Consider the following 24,221-nt stretch of genomic DNA (forward strand, 5'->3'; position numbering starts at 1 on the left):
CCCGAATCCCGTGGCTATCCAGACGTGTCCACGACCGAAAGACGTGATTACATTTAATGTACTGTAGAGAACATCATAGTTAGCGGGGGAGGGGGGGGGGGGGGGGAACCAGGCCTTTGATGTGTAGCAGACCTTTGATGAAGCGTTGGCAACTACTCAATACAGGACCCCAGGGCACAGAACCCTTACATCCTTAATTACCAACGGTTGTATTAATCACTTAGTCAATGATGAAATGCTACATTCTGATTCTAGCGTCTTGAGTTGCGAATTGGCGCGAGCCAACAAAGTAGCCAGTGGAGATGCTGGCTTCGCTTCCAGCGCCGCCTCCCCTTACCTCTACCCCCTCCCGACAGCTCTCGCCGATGGCCAATCCGGGCCCTCTCGGCGCGCCGTGCCCCAGCCTGGCCCGGCGGGGTGGCGAGGTTTCCAGACAACGCCAACTGAAACAAATTGTGACGTCGCTTCATCTTCCTCCAGTTATACAATGAAACAGAACGAAATGAAGAAGAATAAGGGGCGAACCGTCCGACGGGCGCTGACAAATGACGGGCGATAGCGCGCCAGACAGCTATTGCATTACGAGCCGCCCCCACCGCCGCCGCCCCCTGCCCACCGCTGCCCTGGAGGCGGGGGTGGAGGCCGGCTTTCTGCGCGGCGTCGCCTCATTCCTATTGCTTGGCCTGGCGCCACCGAGAGGTAACTGCGATTTTCGAGACGTCTAGAGAGCGGCCAGGACGCGTAGCTCGTTAAAGACGCAACATGGCGAGGGCGTGGCGGTCCACTATTCTATACGGCTTCCCACTCGAGCACTAAGTTCCAGTTTTTAGAAGGTTTTATCCGGATCACCCACTGTTGTTAGGGGGTCTAAAATCAAACCCCTCTGGAAATCTGTGTTTACCAACAGATAATCATGTAAATAATTGTTGAACTCGTAAATGAAACGTCAGCGATCTAGTATCGTAATGTAAGCAAAAACTGTGAATTTCGCAGATGGTGTTAGTTTATATAATAAAGTGACCGGTTTCAGTCGCAAGTAGCCCATTTTCAGATCAGGAATGTCTGAAATAATAACGAAAGAAAAAAAATCGATTATAAGAACAAAGATTTTTACGATCTCTTTCACGATTTATTACAGTTGTCTTACTGCTTTTCTGCTTTTAATTTTTCTGTTGTTCTTGGGCTTCTACGACTTTCAGAAATGTAGCTTCATTTTGAGTAAGCTTGTAGAATACATTTAATTCTGATGCAGAATTTCTTATACAGTTTTTATCTTTTACTAATAAGACATATCTGTATAGTCTAAAAAATAGCAAGACTATGCTCCTTCATTTTTCAACGTCTAGTGAGCCGTGCTGCGGCTCGCGTTGGTGCCGTGTGTAGGTTTCTGTCAGACTGTATCGTTTAGTTGGCATGGTTGTGTTGTTTGTTTTCTTCTCGTGTTCACGGGCGCCACTCCGTTTCGTAAGCGTTGCCTGTCCGCTGGTGGCAGCAGCGGCGGTTATTGATATGTAGTTCTGCTGCCCTCTCTTTGGGGCGACCGCGGGCTTCTTCCGTGTGGGGAGTGTGGAGAGATCGGTTGTGGACGGAGGAGCAGCGAGTTCCGTGCAGAGCCAGGACCGCTGGCAGTCTGTATGGACTGCTGGATCGAAGGGCAGTGGTGACAAGAGTGCACGACCTCGTCGAAACCGGTCCTGCATGTTTAAGTTGAGTGCGTTGCAATGCGCGTAGACAAACCTCCACCATTGTGAAATCTCGCGATTCTCCAGTGACTTGGGTTCGTGTTGCTGCTCGTAGTGTCACCGAGGCGAAAAGCAGCAAGTGGAGTGCTTGGGGAAGGCGGATTTGATTAGCCTTCCTGAGCTTCTAATTACTATTTACAATTTTCAGCTTCTTATATTGTTCAACCAGCGGGTATTGTTCTGTCTTGTGGCCGCTAACGCCCCAGTTACCTGCCCTGGGGGTTAGTGTATGTAATGGCAGTGTACATTTCCTCGCCTTGACGTCGCTGTCCAGCGAGGCGTCTAAGTTTTAACAGCTTCTTGATTGTAGGTTGGGTGGCGTTCTTCTACCTTAGTGGTAGTATTCCTTCTTGTTCCGGGCGCACGAAGCACAGTATTCTGTAGATGGAGCGCAGACCGCCGGTTCCGGCTTTGGCGTAGTTTCACATCTTGCATTTGTTTTGTAGGATGTCAAGTAGCCTCACAAAGATTATCATTAGTTGCTCGTTAGACTGCCACTAGTTCGAATTACCATCTTGTGATCTGAATGCAACTCTTGGCTGCTCTTTTCGCTCGCGAAAGAACTTTTGGTGTGACCTACTCAGGGGTCGATTTCTGAAGCACCGTCTCTCACTGGCCCTTGTTTTTATTATTCTATTATTAAGTTACCATCATTTGTCTCACCTGTTGGTGATCTGTTGTTTTTTTTTAAATTAACTTTTGCTATGACATTCGCAGTTTGACAGTATATGTGTTAAATTTTTTTTTAATTGCCATTTTGGCGTTAAAGGCATTCAGCCATGATTGTGGTTACTTGCTTTAAAATTCTGATTGCGACCACATTGGCTCGTTTTCAAAAAATTATTTGCTGTATTTTATGTATGTTTGTTTAACTTTTTATAATTGCCACTCTGGCGTTAAGGGCCTTCAGCCGTGATTGTGGTTACGTGCCTTAAAAGTCTGACTGCGACCTCTATGGCTTGTTTTCCAATATTATTTATTAAAATAAATGAATGAAATTCCAAAGCAAACCGATAGTAATTGATTGTGGCCCCGTCCACAATCGTAACCCAATCCTGCCTCCCTTAATTTCCAGGTTTCATTTAATTTTGAGCTGTTATTGTGAGTTAAAGATGTTCAAATGTGTGTGAAATATTATGGGACTTAACTGCTAAGGTCATCAGTCCCTAAGCTTACACACTGCTTAACCTAAATTATCCTAAGGACAAACACACACACACCCATGCCCGAGGGAGGATTCGAACCTCCGCCGGGATCAGCCGCACAGTATTGTGAGTTACTCTTACCTACTTAACAGTTGCATGCTAATGCTCTATGTGTCACTGGCCATCGCCAATGGGTGGGGTCGACGACTGACCCCATTACCCTTAACCTTTCTGTGTCTAGGATAAACCATAGACTGTGCGGCTGGTCCCGGCGGAGGTTCGAGTCCTCCCTCGGGCACGGGTGTGTGTGTTTGTCCTTAGGATAATTTAGGTTAAGTAGTGTGTAAGCTTAGGGACTGATGACCTTAGCAGTCAAGTCCCATACGATTTCACACACATTTGAACATTTTTGATAAACCATATGACTTAAGTATTTCCACATTTTTGTAAGACTTTAAGTTAAAAAGTTGATTATTATTGCTGGGAAAAGGTTTCTGGGACTTGTTTTTATAAAAGAATTCCTTAGAAAAGTGTTTCAATAAATTGTAAAAAATGATTTTACATTTATTTACATTAATTTCACAATTACGAGGGTTACTCAGATTCGCATTTAGGACACTTTACAATACGAACTACTACTTCTTTCTTGGTGTGTGCAGGGCAGCTATACTTCTCGCAACAAGTGCAAGCCTTCGTGTACTTACGTTCTTTGCTTCTGGTGCGTAAATAATACCGTCCTTTCTTTGGAAGATTATCCACTGCTGCACGTGTTACTTTCCGTCGCGGCTCTGTAATGACGTTTCCTCTGCTTACGGCACATTGATGGTGCTTACACTCATACCCAAAAGTTGATAACACTATAGTGTATATTTAGTGTAGGCCTACAGCATTTTGAGAGTGTCTTTCCATGTTGAGATCGCAGAGATCCCGAGCAAGATCTTTCAGGTACTCCTTTCTTCCAGAACTCTTTGTCAGGTGATTCTTTGCCCATTCCTTGAGCGTATCTTGAAATACGACATACTAATTATACGCTACAATGTCAATCAAGTTGAAAAACACCACCATTGGCCATGGAGGCTTTGCTCGACGGCAGCTCTACATTCTTATACACTTATCGAATGTAACCGCTACGGACTTTGTACAGTTGTAGAACAGGATGATGCCTGGCTTCTCTTCCGTCATATTCATGTCGTGATGTTGAGTTGACAACACTGTAACAATCTTTCATTTCTTTCGCACATAACTGACTAAAGTAACGTCATCACTAAAGGCAAACCGGACTGTTCCCGGTGTAACATTTTTCAGAGAAACAGGACGGACTTTTGTACGAACACCGTTTTGTCACTTCGAATAGTACCATCTATAGTTATTTTCTCTTTCAAAAGATCGGATGATAGTGGAACGGTAGTGAACTTTCTGTCCATGATAACATTTCTTCCTGAATGTTACAAGTTAGACATTTCAATCAACCTTCTAACTATTTCAGGGCCACTGTTGTGGTTCTTCTCACTATCGTGCTTTCTAGCATAGTGATCCGCAGCAAAGCAGTATCTCGTATTTGAGTCACATAACAGGTTCACTTCTATTCCAGATTTTCCTGGTTTTGTTGGAATATATAGCCTGAATAGGCATAGCACATGGAAGGCCACAAGTTCTTCATCCTCCGTAACTGACTCACCAGGATTATAAAACTCAGAAAATTTACTGTCATGTTCCCTACATCCCTGATAGGAGCAGATTTGTCGATCTGTTTTGTAGCTGCTCGAGTTAGAGCATCAACAAAGCGCAGGCACGTTTATTAAGAGCCACACTCTATCCTCCGAAAATGAAGCTCGGTAGATCGGAAAGATTTCTTTACTAAATATATCACGTAAACTGTCCTTGGACTTCACAGCTCAAAAGAATTCCAACTGCTGTCACAATTTCTTCCCTTTCAATTGCTTTCGAATTTTTCACAAAAAATCTTCAGATGATTCCCTAAGATTCCCTAGCTTTTGGTTGATATACATGAAAATGTTGTCCAAGATGTTATCATCAAGGTACATGAGAAAAGCTTTACCTGGTGTTAATGTTTTATCCCTGGCTTACTTCTTTTTGGGATCATCATTATGGTAGCACCAGACCCCCTCCTTTGATTTACGAAAGGATTTCTCTTCCCTATCATACCTGATGGGGCCACCATGTCTTTTTCAAGGTGAAAAATCTGTGCCTTCGGCTTGGGTCGCCTTCTTGTTGCTTGAATATCTATAAAAATGTGAAAGCAAAACCGAACACTAGCACACAAAACACTCGTCTACCGAGACAGACATCCTAATATACTCCAAAATATCCGCAAAAAGTAATAAAACCAATACGTACCCCGTTCATTTTCACCCAACTCGCTGCTATCAGAAACTACTTGACCTGGAATTCTCACAACCACATCTTCAGTTTAACCGCTTGAACTTTCGGATAGTTCCCCACTAAATTTATTGTTTGAATTCTCAAGCAACTTCCTTATTTCGTCACCTGTCCATTTCCTCTTTTTGTACATTCAGTCAATATGCCACAGAGATATTACCTTGCACTCCCCACACTGTTTAGCGGCTGACTGTGGGTGGCGGTTGAACTGCTACACCTTCAGTAACGACAATCGCTCTAACTCGACAATGAATGTAAATCAAAAGCTCTTCTTATTATGAATTGCACCAGAAATCATTACAATAAATGTCATGTATATATTAACTAAAATACTGAAGGCAACGGGAGTTGTAACGCAAAAACTACGTTGGGGTCAGTCACTGAACCCCCCTCCCCCCCCCCTGCACCAACTGGTATGCAACTGTTAAGTAACTTCTTGAGTTCCGGTTTTCTTTCATTACTTTTATAGAAATTTATTACTGTTATTTTTTAAATATTTTCAAATAATGACCTTTATATATAAATTTTTCAATGTTCTTATGCGCGTAAGGTTTTACGACAAAATGATGAGCATACAGCGGAACTCACTGGCTGTGAGTGGGAGCATATTGTCGTGGAGCGGCGGTCCGAGCGAGTGTCCGTTCCCTTGGTATCCGGCGGTGTCCTGCTTCACACAACTTTTCATCGATGCCTGTTTCGCCCGTGCCACAATATTTAGAAAGATATGCACGATCAGACAGTTTTATCTACTGCGCACACAGGGCAGCTGATCGTTCATTATCCTCCACTGCTTGGTTTCTCTAAATATTTAACTATTATTATAAATATAAATGGTTTTGTATTTTGTAACTAACGTTGCAGCCTTACACCAAAGTACATAAAAGCACTCCGTCTTCAGGCCACAAGTGGCCCATCGGGACCATCCGAGGGCCGTGTCATCCTCAGCTGAAGATGCAGATAGGAGGGGCGTGTGGTCAGCACACCGCACTCCCGGTCGTTAAGATGGTTTTCTTTGACCGAAGCCGCTACTGTTCGGTCGAGTAGCTCCTCAATTGGCATCACGAGGCTGAGCGCACCCCGAAAATTGCCAACAGCGCATGGCGGCCCGGATGGTCACCCATTCAAATGCAGGCCACGCCCGACAGCGTTTAACTTCGGTGATGTGACGGGAACCGGTGTATCCACTGCGGCAAGGTCGTTGCCCACAAATACATAAGATTTTTATAATTATAAATACACGAATGGTGTGTCTTACTGTTATTGGCTGTTCAGCTGATCGAGCTCGGATCCATAGGGGTAGCTGTCCCTTTAGAAACCGTTCAACACCCCTATGCTAGCCATTCGTTTTCGACACGTGCTTCTTGTACCTCTCCTCGTACCGACCTCACGAGTCACTAGTGGGTGTGTACACAACATATTTTTATTTATTTTGTAATTATGTACAAATGTTGTTAAATATAAGCTTGTCTTTTTTTTTTCTAAATGTGGAAAAACATGTCGCCTACTCTACTCCTTCATCGTTCTACTGTAACATACGAGCCAACTGGCACCTGTGCCTTGAAAAGTAAGTTAGACGCGATACTTACAAGGGAACCTCCCCATCGCACCCCCCTCAGATTTAGTTATAAGTTGGCACAGTGGATAGGCCTTGAAAAACTGAACACATATCAATCGAGGAAGAAGTTGTAGGGAACAGTGAAAAAAATTAGTAAAATACACAAACTGAGTAGTCCATGCACAAGATAGGCTACATCAAGGAGAATGTGACCTCACGAGCGCCGTGGTCCCGTGGTTAGCGTGAGTAGCTGCAGAACGAGAGGTCCTTGGTTCAAGTCTTTCCTCGTCTGAAAATTTTCTTTCTTTACTTTCCCAAAGTTATGATCTGTCCGTTCGTTCACTGACGGCTCTGTTCACTGCAATAAGTTTAGTGTCTGTGTTTTGCGACCGCACCGCAAAACCGTGCGATTAGTAGACGAAAGGACGTGCCTCTCCAATGGGAACCGAAAACATTTGATCGCAAGGTCATAGGTCAACCGATTCCTCCACGGGAAAACACGTCTGATATATTCTATACGACACTGGTGATGGCATGTGCGTCACATGACAGGAATATGTTGTCGACCCACCTAACTTGTACACTTGGCGAATGGGTGAAAAGATTCTTCTACCTTGCCCGATTTAGGTTTTCTTTTGGATGTTAATCACTCCCCAATAAGTGATGAAAACATAAGAGTTTGTCACATAAACTAAAAATAAAAAATTAAACTTCTCACTCGAGGAAAAACTTGAACCTAGGACCTCTCGTTCCGTAGCTACTCTCGCTAACCACGAGACCACGGCGCTCCTTCAGACCCAGTGTCCTTGATGTTGCCTATCTTCGCATGGACTACTCAGTTTGTATATTTTACTAATTTTTTTCATAGTTCCACACAACTTCTTCCTGTTTTCTCGATTGATCTGTGTTCAGTTTTTCAAGGCCTATCCACTGTGCCAACTTATAACTAAATGTGAGAGGGGTGCGATGGGGAGGTTCCCTTGTTAGTATTAACAATGTTCTGGTTGGTGTAGGTTCTGCTGTCTGCATTATTGCATTCAGTTTGTGATGCACATACGTTTCTTATCGTGTGCTTCTTCTTTTACGTTTAGCTCCTTTAACAAGAGGGACACGCCGAAACGCCCGAGGAAGACATAAAAAACTAATTTATGGCCAGTCGAGAGTTTACCTTCATAGAAATAGGCAACTGTCTCACTTCCACGTAGCAATTAATAATAAAAAGTACTGTACGTTCTGATATAAACTGAAAATAAGATAGTCTCTGCTTCATTTCGTGCAGTATGGAAGGTAAACGACGAACAAATAAAATGGTATATTGTTTAAAACAATGCACGATGTGCGCCTCATAGTAACTGACTGCTGTCTTTAAAAAAGTATTCAATTAATATTATCTGCGATAGTCCTACCTCGGTGCAACCATAAGTACGTCAGACCAAAATGAATACAAATCTGCGACTGACGAATATGCCTTATAATACTTTTCTTGTTTTCGGCACAGCAGCAGCGAGCTGTAGTCCCAGTGCTGCCGGGCCCCATGTACCGCTCCCCCCCGTCCGTTCATCGATAATGCAGTCCCCGGAGATCCATGCTAAGTACCGACTCCGAAGTTCTAAGTTCACGACATGTAACAGATTTTTGCATAAACCACTAATAAAAAGGATTTGCCTCCTGAGCCGCCCTGCAAAACCCGCAGGACAGGACAGATAGTTAGATTGTGAGAAGGGGCCAAAATAAGGGGCTGTCAGCTACACTCGGAACATTCGACTTTATTATTTGATCGAACATTACAAGATCCCCAAAAAATGTTTTTAAAAAAGTACACAGCTTTAATCCTTGGGACTTAATTATCGGCTGAAAGCAACTTTAATTTAAAAACGGCTGAAGGCCAATAACTTAAAACGCAATCATAATCAGAAATTTAAAGTGCAAGTCTTATCTTAAAACAGTTCTTACGTTAGGCTGAAGTAAACAACTTAAATTCAAATCGGCCGAAGGCCTAACACTTAAAACTCCATAACATTAATTTTTTTTTAAATACCAAAGGCCTTACGTGAAAATGTTCTTTAATTTAGGCTGAAGGCCTTAAGAGTAAAGCACTCTAATTTTTAAAAAAAAAAATCGGCTAGAAGCCATACAAGTACAAACAAAAAGAAAAAATTTTTAAAAAATAGGGCAGTAGACACAAGGGCGCTCATTTATTCGTGGCTCGGCCTGGAATTCAAACACTAACGCTCGCTTACGTAAGACAAGCAGTCGAGCCTATCATTCACGATCCGACGACAACCCAACCGATCGACAGTCAACGGACCGACTGACAAGAGAACTTCCACGTCCCCCGATAAGGGACAACAAGGAGTTCATCGGAACAACGTAGAAGATACTGGCACCCACAACCAATCATGCACTGAGCTGCCAAACTACAAACCGTGCTGGACAGCAACAACACGATGAGGAAACTACACTCCCTGAAAGTACGTCAACGGCCAGGGCAGGTAACCGGAACGTTAACGGCCACAAGGCAGAAGATTCCGCTGGTGCACTTCAATTCAAATAACCAAATACAGTGAAACTCCACCGGAGGATGGCTAGAATTTTTTAACTTGAAAACCACGTTTTTGCTCGCGGGAATATCCCAACAGCCGACAACGAACTCCGAACGACACAATGTGAACAGTCAATGTGAACAGTCTTGACTTGCTGGTAGGTTAAATCACAACTCAACTGTCGTGTCCAGGGCCGGTGAACCACGGACCTCGTAGCAATGGGAACAGCGCCACACACTCCGACACCGCGTAGAGACCGCCAGCGGGCCCCGGCCCAACCACGCCCCACCTAGAATTCCTCACTGCTCCACTGCTCCAAGCCAACCGACCGACTCAGAGCCAGAAAGCCGACAACACTTAAAATAACTTGTCACTCAAAATCACACAAACTACACACAGTTTGACGAACATGTGCCCGAAGAACTAGACAAAGCTAACCGCAGTGACTGTACAATAACAAGGACATATCACGAATCGGCACACACAGCCAACCCATAAGCGATCGCAAGCCAAATACACATCGTCCGACAAGACGACCGACCGACGACCAAGCAAAGTCGTCCCCACTTAAATCATGTGTGTCGGCAAACGTCAGTCGAGTCATGGCGGTCCGGACCTCCATGCTGCCGCGTCCCGACTGAACTTGTGCCGCGTGCCAACTCAAACACTGGCAGGTCCGATCTAACTCACAACACACGACGACCGGGAAGTAATAGCAGACCAGCAAAGATAATACGGCAGGGCCTATATCGATGAGCGCTGCTGCTGCCGCTCACGGGCAGGCAAAGCAGCAACTCAGTGACATAAGTAATTGCAAATTAGCATAACGAGGTGGCAGTACGGTATAAAAACAAGATGTTAAATAACGAGGGCACGAACACGAGCCACACACGGCTCACCCCCCTCCTCTTTCAGCCCCTCTTCCATCAATCAGCAACAATTTGCAATTCATATTTCTCCTTATTTATATTTGGGGTCAATACTTCACAAGAGAATAAAAAAAAAATGTATCTAGGCCGTCACAAGGGTATGACAAACTTTCTCAGTTTGTTTCGAAAATGGCGTTGATATTGATTAGTACTTGTTGGTTTCCTGTTACAGAGGTAAAACACTGCGAGCTAAAGCTTATCTACATTTCCACAGAAACTAATCTGGAGATGTAAGGGACGAAGTATAAGAAAATAGTAGATGAGAAAGGAAAACTGCAGAGGTATAGCCCACAGCCCATCCGCCATTTTACTCAATCTGCATACAGAGCAAACGGTAAGAAAAGTGTTGTGAATTGGCAGGAGCCAATTCACGGGGTTTGGAGGAAGCCGAAAGGCACGCGTTTAATCTCACGCAGGCTGGCGTGAGGTCTGGAAGAGGTCAGAGAAATAAGACTAGCAAAACAGGAGGTAACTGGTAGAATACTTAACTTTAATCCACAATTGGTGAACATCTCTCTTGACTGTACATGCTTCACAATATAAATATCAATTGAATACGGCGCCATGCTAGGTCGTAGCAAATGACGTAGCTGAAGGCTATGCTAACTATCGTCTCGGCAAATGAGAGCGTAATTTGTCAGTGAACCATCGCTAGCAAAGTCGGCTGTACAACTGGGGCGAGTGCTAGGAAATCTCTCTAGACCTGCCGTGTGGTGGCGCTCGGTCTGCAATCACTGATAGTGACGACACGCGGGTCCGACGTATACTAACGGACCGTGGCCGATTTAAAGGCTACCACCTAGCAAGTGTGGTGTCTGGCGGTGACACCACAAAAAGTTACTAAGGAGAAATTTCGGAAAAGAAGTGAATTTAAGGGAGAAGAAACAAGAAAAAGTTTTAAGGTTTTTCAAATGACATCGCAATTCTGACTGAAATGGCTGAACATTAGGGATGTTGCTTGGGAGCAATGAATAACGTCCGTAAATTAAAGCGTTGTTCTTGTCGTACGTAGTCTTCAGTCCGAAGACTGGTTAGCTGCAGCTGTCCACACTGCTTCATCCTGTGCAAGACCCCTCATCTCAGAGTGACTACTGCAGCCTACATACATTTAAACATGCTTACTGTATTCATCTCTTTCCCTCCCTCTACAACTGGTACCCCCTACATTTCACTCCAGTACTAAGTTGGTAAGTCCATGGTGTCTCAGAATGTGTTCTACTAACTGATCTCTTCTTTTAGTCAAGCTATGCCACAAATGTCTCTTCTGGCCAATTGTAAACAGTACCTCCTCATTGGTTACATGATCTACGCATCTAATCTACGTCATTCTTCTGTAGCACCGCATTTCAAGAGATTCTATTCTCTTCTTGTCTGAACTAGTTATCGTCCACATCTCACTTCCATACTAGGCTTCCATAAGAGGCTACACTCTAGAGAGCTACCTTCAAAAAAGACTTCCTAGACTTAAATCTATATACTTTGTTAACAAATGTCTCTTCTTCAGAAACGCTTTTCTTGCTATTGCCAGTCTACATTTCGTATCTCCTCTACTTCGGCCATCATCAGTAATTTCATTTCCGAACAGCAAAATGTGGTGTCACCGCCAGACACCACATTTGCTAGGTGGTAGCCTTTAAATCGGCCGCGGTCCGGTAGTATAAATCGGACCCGCGTGTCGCCACTATCAGTGATTGCAGACCTAGCGCCACCACACGGCAGGTCTAGAGTGAAGACCTAGCACTCGCCCCAGTTGTACAGCCGACTTTGCTAGCGATGGTTCACTGACAAATTACGCTCTCATTTGCCGAGACGATAGTTAGCATAGCCTTCAGCTACGTCATTTGCTACGATCTAGTAAGGCGCCATTATCATTTGCTATTTATCTTGTGATGCATGTACCGTCAAACCGATGTTCACCAATTATGGATTAAAGTTAAGTATTCCAGCAGCTACGTACTTTTCTTGCTAGTATAATTACTTTACCTGTTCCAGACCTCACGCCAGCCTGCGTGAGCCTTAGCGCGTGCCTTTCAGCTACCCGTCATTGTGGATTGGCTGTCTTGCCAGTCCACAACACAAAACTTACCTATTACTTTCAGTGTTTCATTTCCGAATTTAATTCCTTCAGCATCGCCTGATTTAATTCGATTACATTCCATTACCCATGTTTTGCTTTTGTTAATGTTCACCTTACACCCTCTTTTCTAGACACTGTCCATTGCGGTCTATTGCTCATTCAAGTCTTTTGCTGTCTCTGAAAGAATTACTTTATCTTCGGCAAAACCCTGAAGCTTGTATCTCTTCTCGCTGAACTTTAACTCCTTTTTCAAATTTTCTTTGGTTTCTTTTATTACTTGCTGATTGTACGAACTGAATAATAGTGGGGCTAGGCTACAACCCCATTTCACTCCTTTTTCAACCACTGCTTCACTTTCATGCCCTTAGATTGTTACAACTGCAGTCTGGTTTCTATACAAGTTATAGATAACCTTTTACCTGTGATACCTTCAGAATTTCAAAGAGGGTACTCCAGTTGACATTCATAAACCTTCTGCAAATCTACAAAAGCCCTAAAAGTAGGTTTGCCCTTCATCAACCTATCTTCTGAGATATGTCTTAGGGTCAATATTGCCTCGTGTGTTCCTACTTTTCCCCGGAATAAAAACTGGTGTCTGATTTTGGCTTCTATCAGTTTTTCCATTCTTCTGTAAATGTTTCGTGTTAATATGTTGCAATTTTGGCTTATTAAACCGATATTTCGATAATACTCACACCTGTAAGCACCTGCTTTCTTTAGAAATATTGCATTCACCTAGTAGTCTCAGGGTATTTCGCCTGTGTTATATACCTTGCATGCTGGTGGGATAATTTTGTCATTGCGGAATCCCCAAAGGATATCAGCAGTTCGGGGGGTATATGGACTTCCGCAGGGGACCCGTTTCGAATTAATGCTCTCAATGATCTGACAAATTCCTCTCGCAATATCCTAGCTCCTACATCTTCAGCTGTGTCCTCTACCCTTTCTATTACATTGCCTTGACGTTCATTTCCATTGTATAGAATCTCAAAGTACCAAGGTAAAACAAGCGCAGTGGAGACTGCACGAATTAGTCCAGTGATTTTGCGGGCATTAGATTAAGAAATGAGACATTGAAAATAGTAGACAAGTTTTGCTACTTGGCCAACAAGATAACTTATGACAATAGAATTAAATAGAATATAGACTGCTGGTTCGAGCAACAACAAATTTTCTGAGAAAGAGAAATGTGATAACAGCTCTCTAAGTGTTGGAAAGTCTTTCCTGAATGTATCTAGAATGTATTCTTATATTGGCCGCTACGGTCGCAGGTTCGAATCCTGCCTCGGGCATGGACGTGTGTGATGTCCTTAGGTTAGTTAGGTTTAAGTAGTTCTGAGTTCTAGGGGACTGATGACCTCAGAAGATAAGTCCCATAGTGCTCAGAGCCATTTGAACCATTTTTGTAGTCTTATGTGGAAGTGAAACGTGGACGAGGAAGATCACCGACAAGAAAAGAAAATCAACTTTGGAGATGTTGTGCAACAGTTCAATAACGAAGACTGAACGGATAAATTGGATAACCAAAACTGGGACAAAAGAGCTCCGTGACCTGCCTCGGGCATGGACGTGTGTGATGTCCTTAGGTTAGTTAGGTTTAAGTAGTTCTGAGTTCTAGGGGACTGATGACCTCAGAAGATAAGTCCCATAGTGCTCAGAGCCATTTGAACCATTTTTGTAGTCTTATATGGAAGTGAAACGTGGACGAGGAAGATCACCGACAAGAAAAGAAAATCAAGTTTGGAGATGTTGTGCAACAGCTCAATAACGAAGACTGAACGGATAAACTGGATAACCAAAACTGGGACAAAAGAGCTCCGTGACACCACCTGGGCAAAAAAAAAGTGAGAGATAAGAAAACATCCTGACGTATAGACGGCTAGTTAATTTTATAACGGAGGGGAATGTGGAAGTTTGAAATGGTAGAGGCAGACCAAAGTGTAAATGCAGTAAGCGCGATAAAATGGATGTTGGACGCAGTAGATATGCATAGATGAGGAGATCTGCTCTGTATTCGACACCGTGGAGAACTTCGTCGAGTCAGACTTGTGACTGAAAACTGCTACAGCAACGTTACGTTTAGCGCAAAGGCTTTGTCCTTTCTGCGTTTGATGGAACACCATGTCCCGTGACGTAATACTCAGTCTTTAACGTTGAGACGCGTATATCTGTGTAGTGTTACCATCTAGCTAGAAGATTTCGGAAAAATGCCATGCGCCATGGGGATGGATAAACAGGGTGAACCATAACTCCACCGACAACTTTCAGACAAATATCTCAGTATTTTGGCATAAGGGACCCACGGTCTCCGGCTGTTCGCTACAGAGTAGTAATGTAATTACGACTTAACTGGTTCGTTACCGCAATCATTCTTGTTCCTATCAGAAAACCTTCAGAACTATGGAGAAGCCTGTACTGCGCAGTATCCAAAAAGTACAACGCACAACACAGAGTAATGCAACAACCCCCAGAGAAACACGTACATATTTATCAGAATGTGTTCAGTCTGTTCTGTCAGCATACAGAACAGTGCGTAACAAATGCAGAACTTTTCTCTTGCAGGTATTCTTCAAAACCTCGACCACCACGTTCATGGGAGAGTGTACTGCAATGCCCCATCATCTGTCTTACTCTCTCAAGTATTCCAGGAACTTGGGTTACTACTTCCGCGGCTGCGATAAGCCTAGCAATCAAACCCTGGCAAGTATCAATCGGAGTCCTGGAAACTACGCTCTTCGCTTGACCCCAGAAGTACATCTACATCTACATCTACATCTATACTCCGCGAGCCACCTTACGGTGTGTGGCGGAGGGTACTTATTGTACCACTATCTGATCCCCCCTTCCCTGTTCCATTCACGAATTGTGCGTGGAAAGAACGACTGCTTGTAAGTCTCCGTATTTGCTCTAATTTCTCGGATCTTTTCGTTGTGATCATTACGCGAGATATATGTGGGCGGTAGTAATATGTTGCCCATCTCTTCCCGGAATGTGCTCTCTCGTAATTTCGATAATAAACCTCTCCGTATTGCGTAACGCCTTTCTTGAAGTGTCCGCCACTGGAGCTTGTTCAGCATCTCCGTAACGCTCTCGCGCTGACTAAATGTCCCCATGACGAATCGCGCTGCTTTTCGCTGGATCATGTCTATCTCTTCTATTAATCCAACCTGGTAAGGGTCCCATACTGATGAGCAATACTCAAGAATCGGACGAACAAGCGTTTTGTAAGCTACTTCTTTCGTCGATGAGTCACATTTTCTTAGAATTCTTCCTATGAATCTCAACCTGGCGCCTGCTTTTCCCACTATTTGTTTTATGTGATCATTCCACTTCAGATCGCTCCGGATAGTAACTCCTAAGTATTTTACGGTCGTTACCGCTTCCAATGATTTACCACCTATGGCATAATCGTACTGGAATGGATTTCTGCCCCTATGTATGCGCATTATATTACATTTATCTACGTTTAGGGAAAGCTGCCAGCTGTCGCACCATGCATTAATCCTCTGCAGGTCCTCCTGGAGTACGTACGAGTCTTCTGATGTTGCTACTTTCTTGTAGACAACCGTGTCATCTGCAAATAGCCTCACGGAGCTACCGATGTTGTCAACTAAGTCATTTATGTATATTGTAAACAATAAAGGTCCTATCACGCTTCCCTGCGGTACTCCCGAAATTACCTCTACATCTGCAGATTTTGAACCGTTAAGAATGACATGTTGTGTTCTTTCTTCTAGGAAATCCTGAATCCAATCACAAACCTGGTCCGATATTCCGTAAGCTCGTATTTTTTTCACTAAACGTAAGTGCGGAACCGTATCAAATGCCTTCCTGAAGTCCAGGAATACGGCATCAATCTGCTCGCCAGTGTCTACGGCACTGTGAATTTCTTGGGCAAATAGGGCGAGCTGAGTTTCACATGATCTCTGTTTGCGGAATCCATGTTGGTTATGATGAAGGAGATTTGTATTATCTAAGAACGTCATAATACGAGAACACAAAACATGTTCCATTATTCTACAACAGATTGACGTAAGCGAAATAGGCCTATAATTATTCGCATCTGATTTATGACCCTTCTTGAAAATGGGAACGACCTGCGCTTTCTTCCAGTCGCTAGGTACTTTACGTTCTTCCAGCGATCTACGATAAATTGCTGATAGAAAGGGGGCAAGTTCTTTAGCATAATCACTGTAGAATCTTAAGGGTATCTCGTCTGGTCCGGATGCTTTTCCGCTACTAAGTGATAGCAGTTGTTTTTCAATTCCGATATCGTTTATTTCAATATTTTCCATTTTGGCGTCCGTGCGACGGCTGAAGTCAGGGACCGTGTTACGATTTTCCGCAGTGAAACAGTTTCGGAACACTGAATTCAGTATTTCTGCCTTTCTTCGGTCGTCCTCTGTTTCGGTGCCATCGTGGTCAACGAGTGACTGAATAGGGGATTTAGATCCGCTTACCGATTTTACATATGACCAAAACTTTTTAGGGTTCTTGTTTAGATTGTTTGCCAATGTTTTATGTTCGAATTCGTTGAATGCTTCTCTCATTGCTCTCTTTACGCTCTTTTTCGCTTCGTTCAGCTTTTCCTTATCAGCTATGATCCGACTACTCTTAAACCTATGATGAAGCTTTCTTTGTTTCCGTAGTACCTTTCGTACATGATTGTTATACCACGGTGGATCTTTCCCCTCGCTTTGGACCTTAGTCGGTACGAACTTATCTAAGGCGTACTGGACGATGTTTCTGAATTTTTTCCATTTTTGTTCCACATCCTCTTCCTCAGAAATGAACGTTTGATGGTGGTCACTCAGATATTCTGCGATTTGTGCCCTATCACTCTTGTTAAGCAAATATATTTTCCTTCCTTTCTTGGCATTTCTTATTACACTTGTAGTCATTGATGCAACCACTGACTTATGATCACTGATACCCTCTTCTACATTCACGGAGTCGAAAAGTTCCGGTCTATTTGTTGCTATGAGGTCTAAAACGTTAGCTTCACGAGTTGGTTCTCTGACTATCTGCTCGAAGTAATTCTCGGACAAGGCAGTCAGGATAATGTCACAAGAGTCTCTGTCCCTGGCTCCAGATCTGATTGTGTGACTATCCCATTCTATACCTGGTAGATTGAAGTCTCCCCCTATTACAATAGTATGATCACGAAACTTCTTCACGACGTTCTGCAGGTTCTCTCTGAGGCGCTCAACTACTACGGTTGCTGATGCAGGTGGTCTATAGAAGCATCCGACTATCATATCTGACCCACCTTTGATACTTAACTTAACCCAGATTATTTCACATTCGCATTCGCTAATAACTTCACTGGATATTATTGAATTCTTTACTGCTATAAATACTCCTCCACCATTGGCGTTTATCCTATCCTTGCGGTATATATTCCATTCTGTGTCTAGGATTTCGTTACTGTTCACTTCCGGTTTTAACCAACTTTCCGTTCCTAATACTATATGCGCACTATTTCCTTCAATAAGAGATACTAATTCAGGAACCTTGCCCTGGATACTCCTGCAGTTTACCAATATTACGTTAACTTTTCCTGTTTTTGGTCTCTGAGGACGGACATTCTTTATCAACGATGATAATGTCCTCTCTGGTAAGCCGTCAGGTATTTTATCGTTTCGCCCAAGGGGGGGTCCCTCTAACCTAAAAAACCCCCGTGTGCACGCCACACGTACTCTGCTACCCTAGTAGCTGCTTCCGGTGTGTAGTGCACGCCTGACCTGTCTAGGGGGGCCCTACAGTTCTCCACCCAATAACGGAGGTCGATGAATTTGCAACCATTATAGTCGCAGAGTCGTCTGAGCCTCTGGTTTAGACCCTCCACACGGCTCCAAACCAGAGGACCGCGATCGACTCTGGGCACTATGCTGCAGATATTAAGCTCAGCTTGCACTCCGCGTGCGATGCTGGTTGTCTTCACCAAATCAGCCAGCCGCCGGAAGGAACCAAGGATGGCCTCAGAACCCAAGCGGCAGGCGTCATTCGTTCCGACATGTGCTACTATCTGCAGCCGGTCACACCCAGTGCGTTCAATAGCTGCCGGAAGGGCCTCCTCCACATTACGGACGAGACCCCCCGGCAAGCACACCGAGTGCACACTGGCATTCTTCCCCGACCTACCCGCTATTTTCCTGAGGGGCTCCATAACCCGCCTAACGTTGGAGCTCCCTATAACTAATAGGCCCGCCCTCTGTGACTGTCGGGACCTTGCCGGAGAATCGGCCACTGGCCCAACAGGCGAGGCACCCTGTGGTGGCTCGGAAACGATGTCATCACCACTAGGAAGCACCCCGTACCTGTTGGAAAGGGGTAAGGCAGCTGCCACGCGGCCAGATCCCACCTTCGCCTTTCGGCCAGGCACGCGCGAGCCCACCACTGTCCGCCATTCACCCTGGAGTGATGGCTGACCGGTAAGATGCTCACTGCCGGAAGACGCAGCGACATCAGGGGTTCCATGTGATTCCAAGTAGTAGTTCTCCATTGGTGTCTGGTGACAGAGATGGCCATGGAACAGGGCCACCGCGACCAATCTATTATTCTCCAAACTGTACTTCAATGTGGTTCCTGGCATCGAGTGCAATGTGTGCTGGCGCTCCGTCGTTTTGAAACACACCAGCTGACGATTCTCAGTGGAACATCTTCTATGAACTGAGGGAGGACGTGTTGAAGGAACATTTTGTAGGTAATGTGCAGTAAGAAAGTATGCATTAACATTAAAGTTCTGTTGATAGTCTCTAAACACCAGTGCATATGGATTTTCGTCATCCCATACACGGCTAATCCTGCTGGTGGACATGCCCTACGTTGTAAATATGGCCTCACCGATAAACAATACGAAAGCAGGAAAATTGTAGTTTCTGTATATTTCTGAAGGAACACCAATTTGCAAGCGCCACGTGAAACGGGGAGACCGCTGGTTCCAATGATTGCGCCTTCAGTGGATGATACTGGTGCAAGGGTTATTCATACAAGCCTCTCAAAACAGTTGGTTGGTTTTTGTGTTCAGAACTTGTCCAAAGCACCGACTAGTAAAGACAGTATTGTCTTCATTTGTAACGTAGTCTCTTCCCATTTCGGGAGGTCTGTCATACCTCACACAGCCAGTTTACGTTATTCTAACATATAAGGATCCATTTTCTCGTAAGCGCTTGTGTACATATGCAGAAGTACTGTGATACTGTTGCCGTCGGGGTGGGAATGAACTCTTTCATCAGCAGACCTATACACAGTACTTCTGTGTATCACTGTTACCGTAAAACTAACACTGTGGGAAAACAGAACCCTGGACAGATTCAAGCAGCACTGAAAATAAACTTGGGGAGAGCGAGGTATGGAGGACATTACCGTTATCAACAGCAGGTACCGTGGCCGAATGGGAACAAGGCACACAGCGCATACCTTCTACATTTGCAAAGTTGTGCATTATTTTCAGTGTAATACAGACAAATGCTGAAAATTAGGTGGACTGATCAGGTAACGAATGAGCAAATCGGCACAGCATCGAAGAGGAGAGGAACATACGGGAATCATTGACAGGAAGAACGGACAAGATGTTAGGACATGCCGCCCCGGGTGGCCGAGCGGTTCTAGGCGCTACAGTCGGGAACCGCGCTACCGCTACGGTCGCAGGTTCAAATCCTGCCTCGGGCATGGATGTATGTGGTGTCCTTAGGTTAGTTAGGTTTAAATAGTTCTAAGTTCTAGGGTACTGATGACCTCAGAAGTTAAGTCCCGTAGTGCTCAGAGCCATTTGAACCATTTTGTTAGGAGATCTGTTAAGACATCACGGAATAACTTCCATGATACTAGAGGGAGCGGTATAGGATAAAAACTGTAAAGGAAGACAGAGACTAGAATACATCCAGCAAATAATTGAGGACATATGTTGCAGGTGCTACTCTGAGATGAAGAGGTTGGCACAGGAGAGGAATTCGTGGTGGGTCGCATCAGACCAGTCAGAAGACTGATTAAAAAGCTAATTGGGGCAAGAAACCAAACGGAATGCAGTAAATAATATTCTAGCGAACCGCCGAGGACCAATACGAATTTCCAACGTGCTGGGTTAATCGAACGTAAAGGGTATATCTAAACAACCTCTGAAAATTTTTCAGTGGAGCTCTGTTTCACGGTGTACAAACGACTGCAGGCCATCAGATGTGGCGAAGGTGTTTATAGCTGGAACCGTACGTGTGTTCCACGAAAATCAGATCAGATCACGATCTCCTCCGTTGTCAGAATGTCTCAACTAATTAATTGTTTTTTCCTATACCGTGTCAGCCCAAAAGGTTTTGAGAGTTGATTTAAAGCAACAAAAAAAAAATCTAGAGAAAAGCTGAAACTGTGCTTCTAACTATTCTTCTTCCGCTTTAGTAGAACACACAGAAAGCTCACAACACCATGAGAATCTGTTAGAAAAGACCTTCTTAGGTATTTTCAATTCGTGCGTGACATTGGTTTGGCTACCGGTTATATCATTAAGCCTTTGACCCTTCGTTTCAGTTTCTGCCCTTTGCAGTTTTGTGATAGGTTCCTATTGATAACACCAAGTCTCGTCACCCATGACGGTTTTTTCCAGAAAATAATTCTCCTGTTTTTGTATTTCAGTCCAGTCGCGTCAGGTGTCCAAGGCTCAAACCAGTTGTGTTAGAGATGTCACTCCAGTCCGATTTACGACACCACAACCAGAACACACTATGGCGACGCTTACACACCAGAAATAAGATCAGTCTCGGAAATGTTTCGCAGATGGTGTATGTCATGGATCCTGTTTTGAAACATTATTACGTTCCTCAGGAACTCTGCTAGATTGCGTATAGTTTGTACTTAGTGAGATGTAATGCCCCAAAAAGCTCTACAGATTGTAGAAAATATTGATACTTCATATGTCGAAGCCACGTGTGGTGAATCAAATTGTTAACCGTCACGAGAATAAACGTGTTTAGGTAGTTGGTTGTTGTACTCTTGCTGTATTTCCCATCATGTGAAAATCACTCCACAAACAAAAATTTAACTCTAATAGTCGTAGGTTCAAATGAAAACATGGAGGTACGTTCGAAGGATACATGTGTCCCATTTCATCGATTTTGAAAATCGATCAACTAGAACAAACGATAGTTTTAGTCCTTTCATTTCTGAGACGTACGTAAATACGTTTCAACCACGAAAGTGTAAGTCAGTTGTGCACTTCACCTGTGGAACAGATAATCGCATACAACTTACTAAAGTAGTCGAGTTCCCCGGTGTGTTTCGTTGAATAGGATAAAGTGGAATAACATACAGTCACAAAAACCCTTGGTTTTGGAGGCTTGCTGCCAACAGATATTAATTTAGTACAAAGTTGCTCATCCGTATTCGACAGTTAAAAATATGAGCCAGTAAATACAAACATCCTGGGAACCCAACGTCCGCACAGACCCGTTTCCGTGCAGCATGACATCTCTCGTTTGAGTGAAATGGCCATGCAACTGCGGGAGGCAGAATGGCTGACACTGAGGAACAATAAGAGACAGTCAGCTCAATCCTTTTGTCGTGTACCAGTTAATCTGAAGGCAGGAAGTTACCCTGGTCACCCTCAAAACTGGAACACTTTCGACAAACGCATGGTTTCATACCATGGTGGGAGGACGGCTCCACCCCTATCGCCCCCTCACCCCATCCCATCCCTCTCCGCCAAATCTGTGATGGCTCCGGTAAGGTGCACTTTATGTTCTGACGAGAGGGTACTACATCAGGAATCCGCCGTCTGCTTTATATGAAGACGAGCCGGGTACAGCAAAAGCAGTATACTGAATGAGAAAACAAGTTTACTGTTGCCAGCCACTGTTTAGTTATATCCACAACTCGTTTCGAAGATTTAAACGCCATCATCTGGTGGATTTGTATGTCTGAGTACGACAGGTATTTGCGAGTTTGGGTGAAATGTGGCACTATCTCGAGTAGTCACCCGCTCCTTTCTCTGTCGTAATACATCACGTGTAAACTGTCATACTTTGTAAATATAGATGGTGTCTCATTTTTATTTACGAAGTATTGTTATGGTATTCAGTCAGAAGATTGGTTTGGTGCAGCTCTCCACGCTACTGTATCCCGTGCAAGCCTAATCTCCGAGAAACTACTGCAACCTACATTCTTCTGAATCTGCTTATTGCATTCATCTCTTGGTCTCATTCTACGTCACGTGATCTAGCCATCCAATCTTCAGCATTCCCCTGCTGCACCAAATTTCTAAAGCTTCTAACCTCTGCTTGTCTAGACTGTTTATTGTCCATGTTTCATTTCCATACATGGCTACACTCCATACAAATGCTTTCAGAAAAGACTTCCTGAGACTTAAATATAGAGATCCTGTCCATCCCATTCAACTACTCTTCCAAGACATCTGGTGTCTCTGAGAGATTCACAGTGTCATCGGCAAGCCTAAAAGATTTTTTTTTTTCGCTGGGCTCTAATTCCTACTCCAAATTTTTCTTTTGTTTCCTTCACTGCTTGCTCCATGTATTGACTGAATAACACTGGTGCTTGGCTACAACCCTATCTCACTCCTTTCTAAACCAGTGCTTCCCTTTCATGCCCTTCCACTCTTAAAACTGCCGACTGGTTTCAATATAAGTTGTCAATAGGCTTTCACTCCCTGTATTTGGCCCCTGCTACCCTCAGAATTTCAAAGACAGCATTCCAGTGAGCACTATCAAAAGCTTTCTATATGTCTGAAAGAGCAATAAACTTAGGTTTACCTTCCTTAACCTATCTTCTATGAGAAGTTGTAAAGTCAGGATTGCCTTTCATGTTCCTACATTTCTCTGGAATCCAAACTGATCTTCCTTGATGTCGGCTTCGACCAGTTTTTCCATTCTTCTGTAAAGAATTCGTGTTAATATTTTGCAAGTGTGATATATTAAACTCTAACATGTGTGTCACTAGTCCTGATCTACCTTTCTACCACAGTTGCGCAAGGACACTCTGTGAGTATTTTAGGTATTTGTGCTGAACCTACGACCTGCAAGGTAGGAAGATACCAGCTCAACATGCATAGTTCAGAAGAGTGCAGCAGTTCAGACAGTGATGTAATCACATAATGATCTCAATGTAGGTTCCACTATACTCCCTGTAAAGGAAACGTTATCGATAACAGAAATTAGTGTATGCCTGGTACGCAGGAGAGCTTCTGTAAAGTTTGGAAGGTAGGAGACGAGGTACAGGCAGAAGTAAAGCTGTGAGGACGGGGCGTGAGTCGTGCTTGGGTAGCTCAGTTGGTAGAGCACTTGCCCGCGAAAGGCAAAGGTCCCGAGTTCGATTCTCGGTCCGGCACACAGTTTTAATCTGTCAGGAAGTTTCAAGTTTACTGTTGCCAGACACTGTTTAGTTATATCCACAACTCGTTTCGAAGGTTCAAACGCCATCATCTGATGGATTTTTGTCTCAGTACGACAGGTATATCTCGAGTAGTCACCCTCTCTTTTCTCTGTCGTAATACATCACATGTAAACTGTCATACTTTGTAAATAGAGATGGTGTCTCATTTTTGTTTACGAAGCATTGTTATGGTGTTCAGTCCGAAGATTGGTTTGGTGCGGCTCTCCACACTACTCTATCCCGCGCAAGCCTTGTCTCCGAGTAACTACTGCAACCTACATTCTTATGAATCTGCTTATTGTATTCATCTCTTGGTCTCATTCTACGTTACGTGATCTAGACATCTAATCTTCAGTATTCCCCTGTTGCACCAAATTTCAAAAGCTTCTATTCTCTGCTTGTCTAGACTGTTTATAGTCCATGTTTCATTTCCATACACGGCTACACTCCATAC

At 43.9% G+C, this 24,221-nt stretch overlaps 1 protein-coding gene across 1 annotated transcript in view; it reads left to right on the top strand.

The window, feature by feature from the left end:
* Positions 1-545: 545 nt before the first annotated feature.
* The window catches only part of LOC126416874 (uncharacterized), a 197,771-nt gene continuing 174,095 nt past the window's right edge, over positions 546-24,221 (top strand). The window contains exon 1 of the mRNA XM_050084757.1: positions 546-699. Coding sequence (XP_049940714.1) covers positions 546-699 — 154 coding nt within the window. The remainder of the gene's footprint in view (positions 700-24,221) is intronic.

Source organism: Schistocerca serialis, chromosome 8 (genome assembly GCF_023864345.2).
Source record: "Schistocerca serialis cubense isolate TAMUIC-IGC-003099 chromosome 8, iqSchSeri2.2, whole genome shotgun sequence".
Classification (NCBI taxonomy): Eukaryota; Metazoa; Arthropoda; class Insecta; order Orthoptera; family Acrididae; genus Schistocerca; species Schistocerca serialis.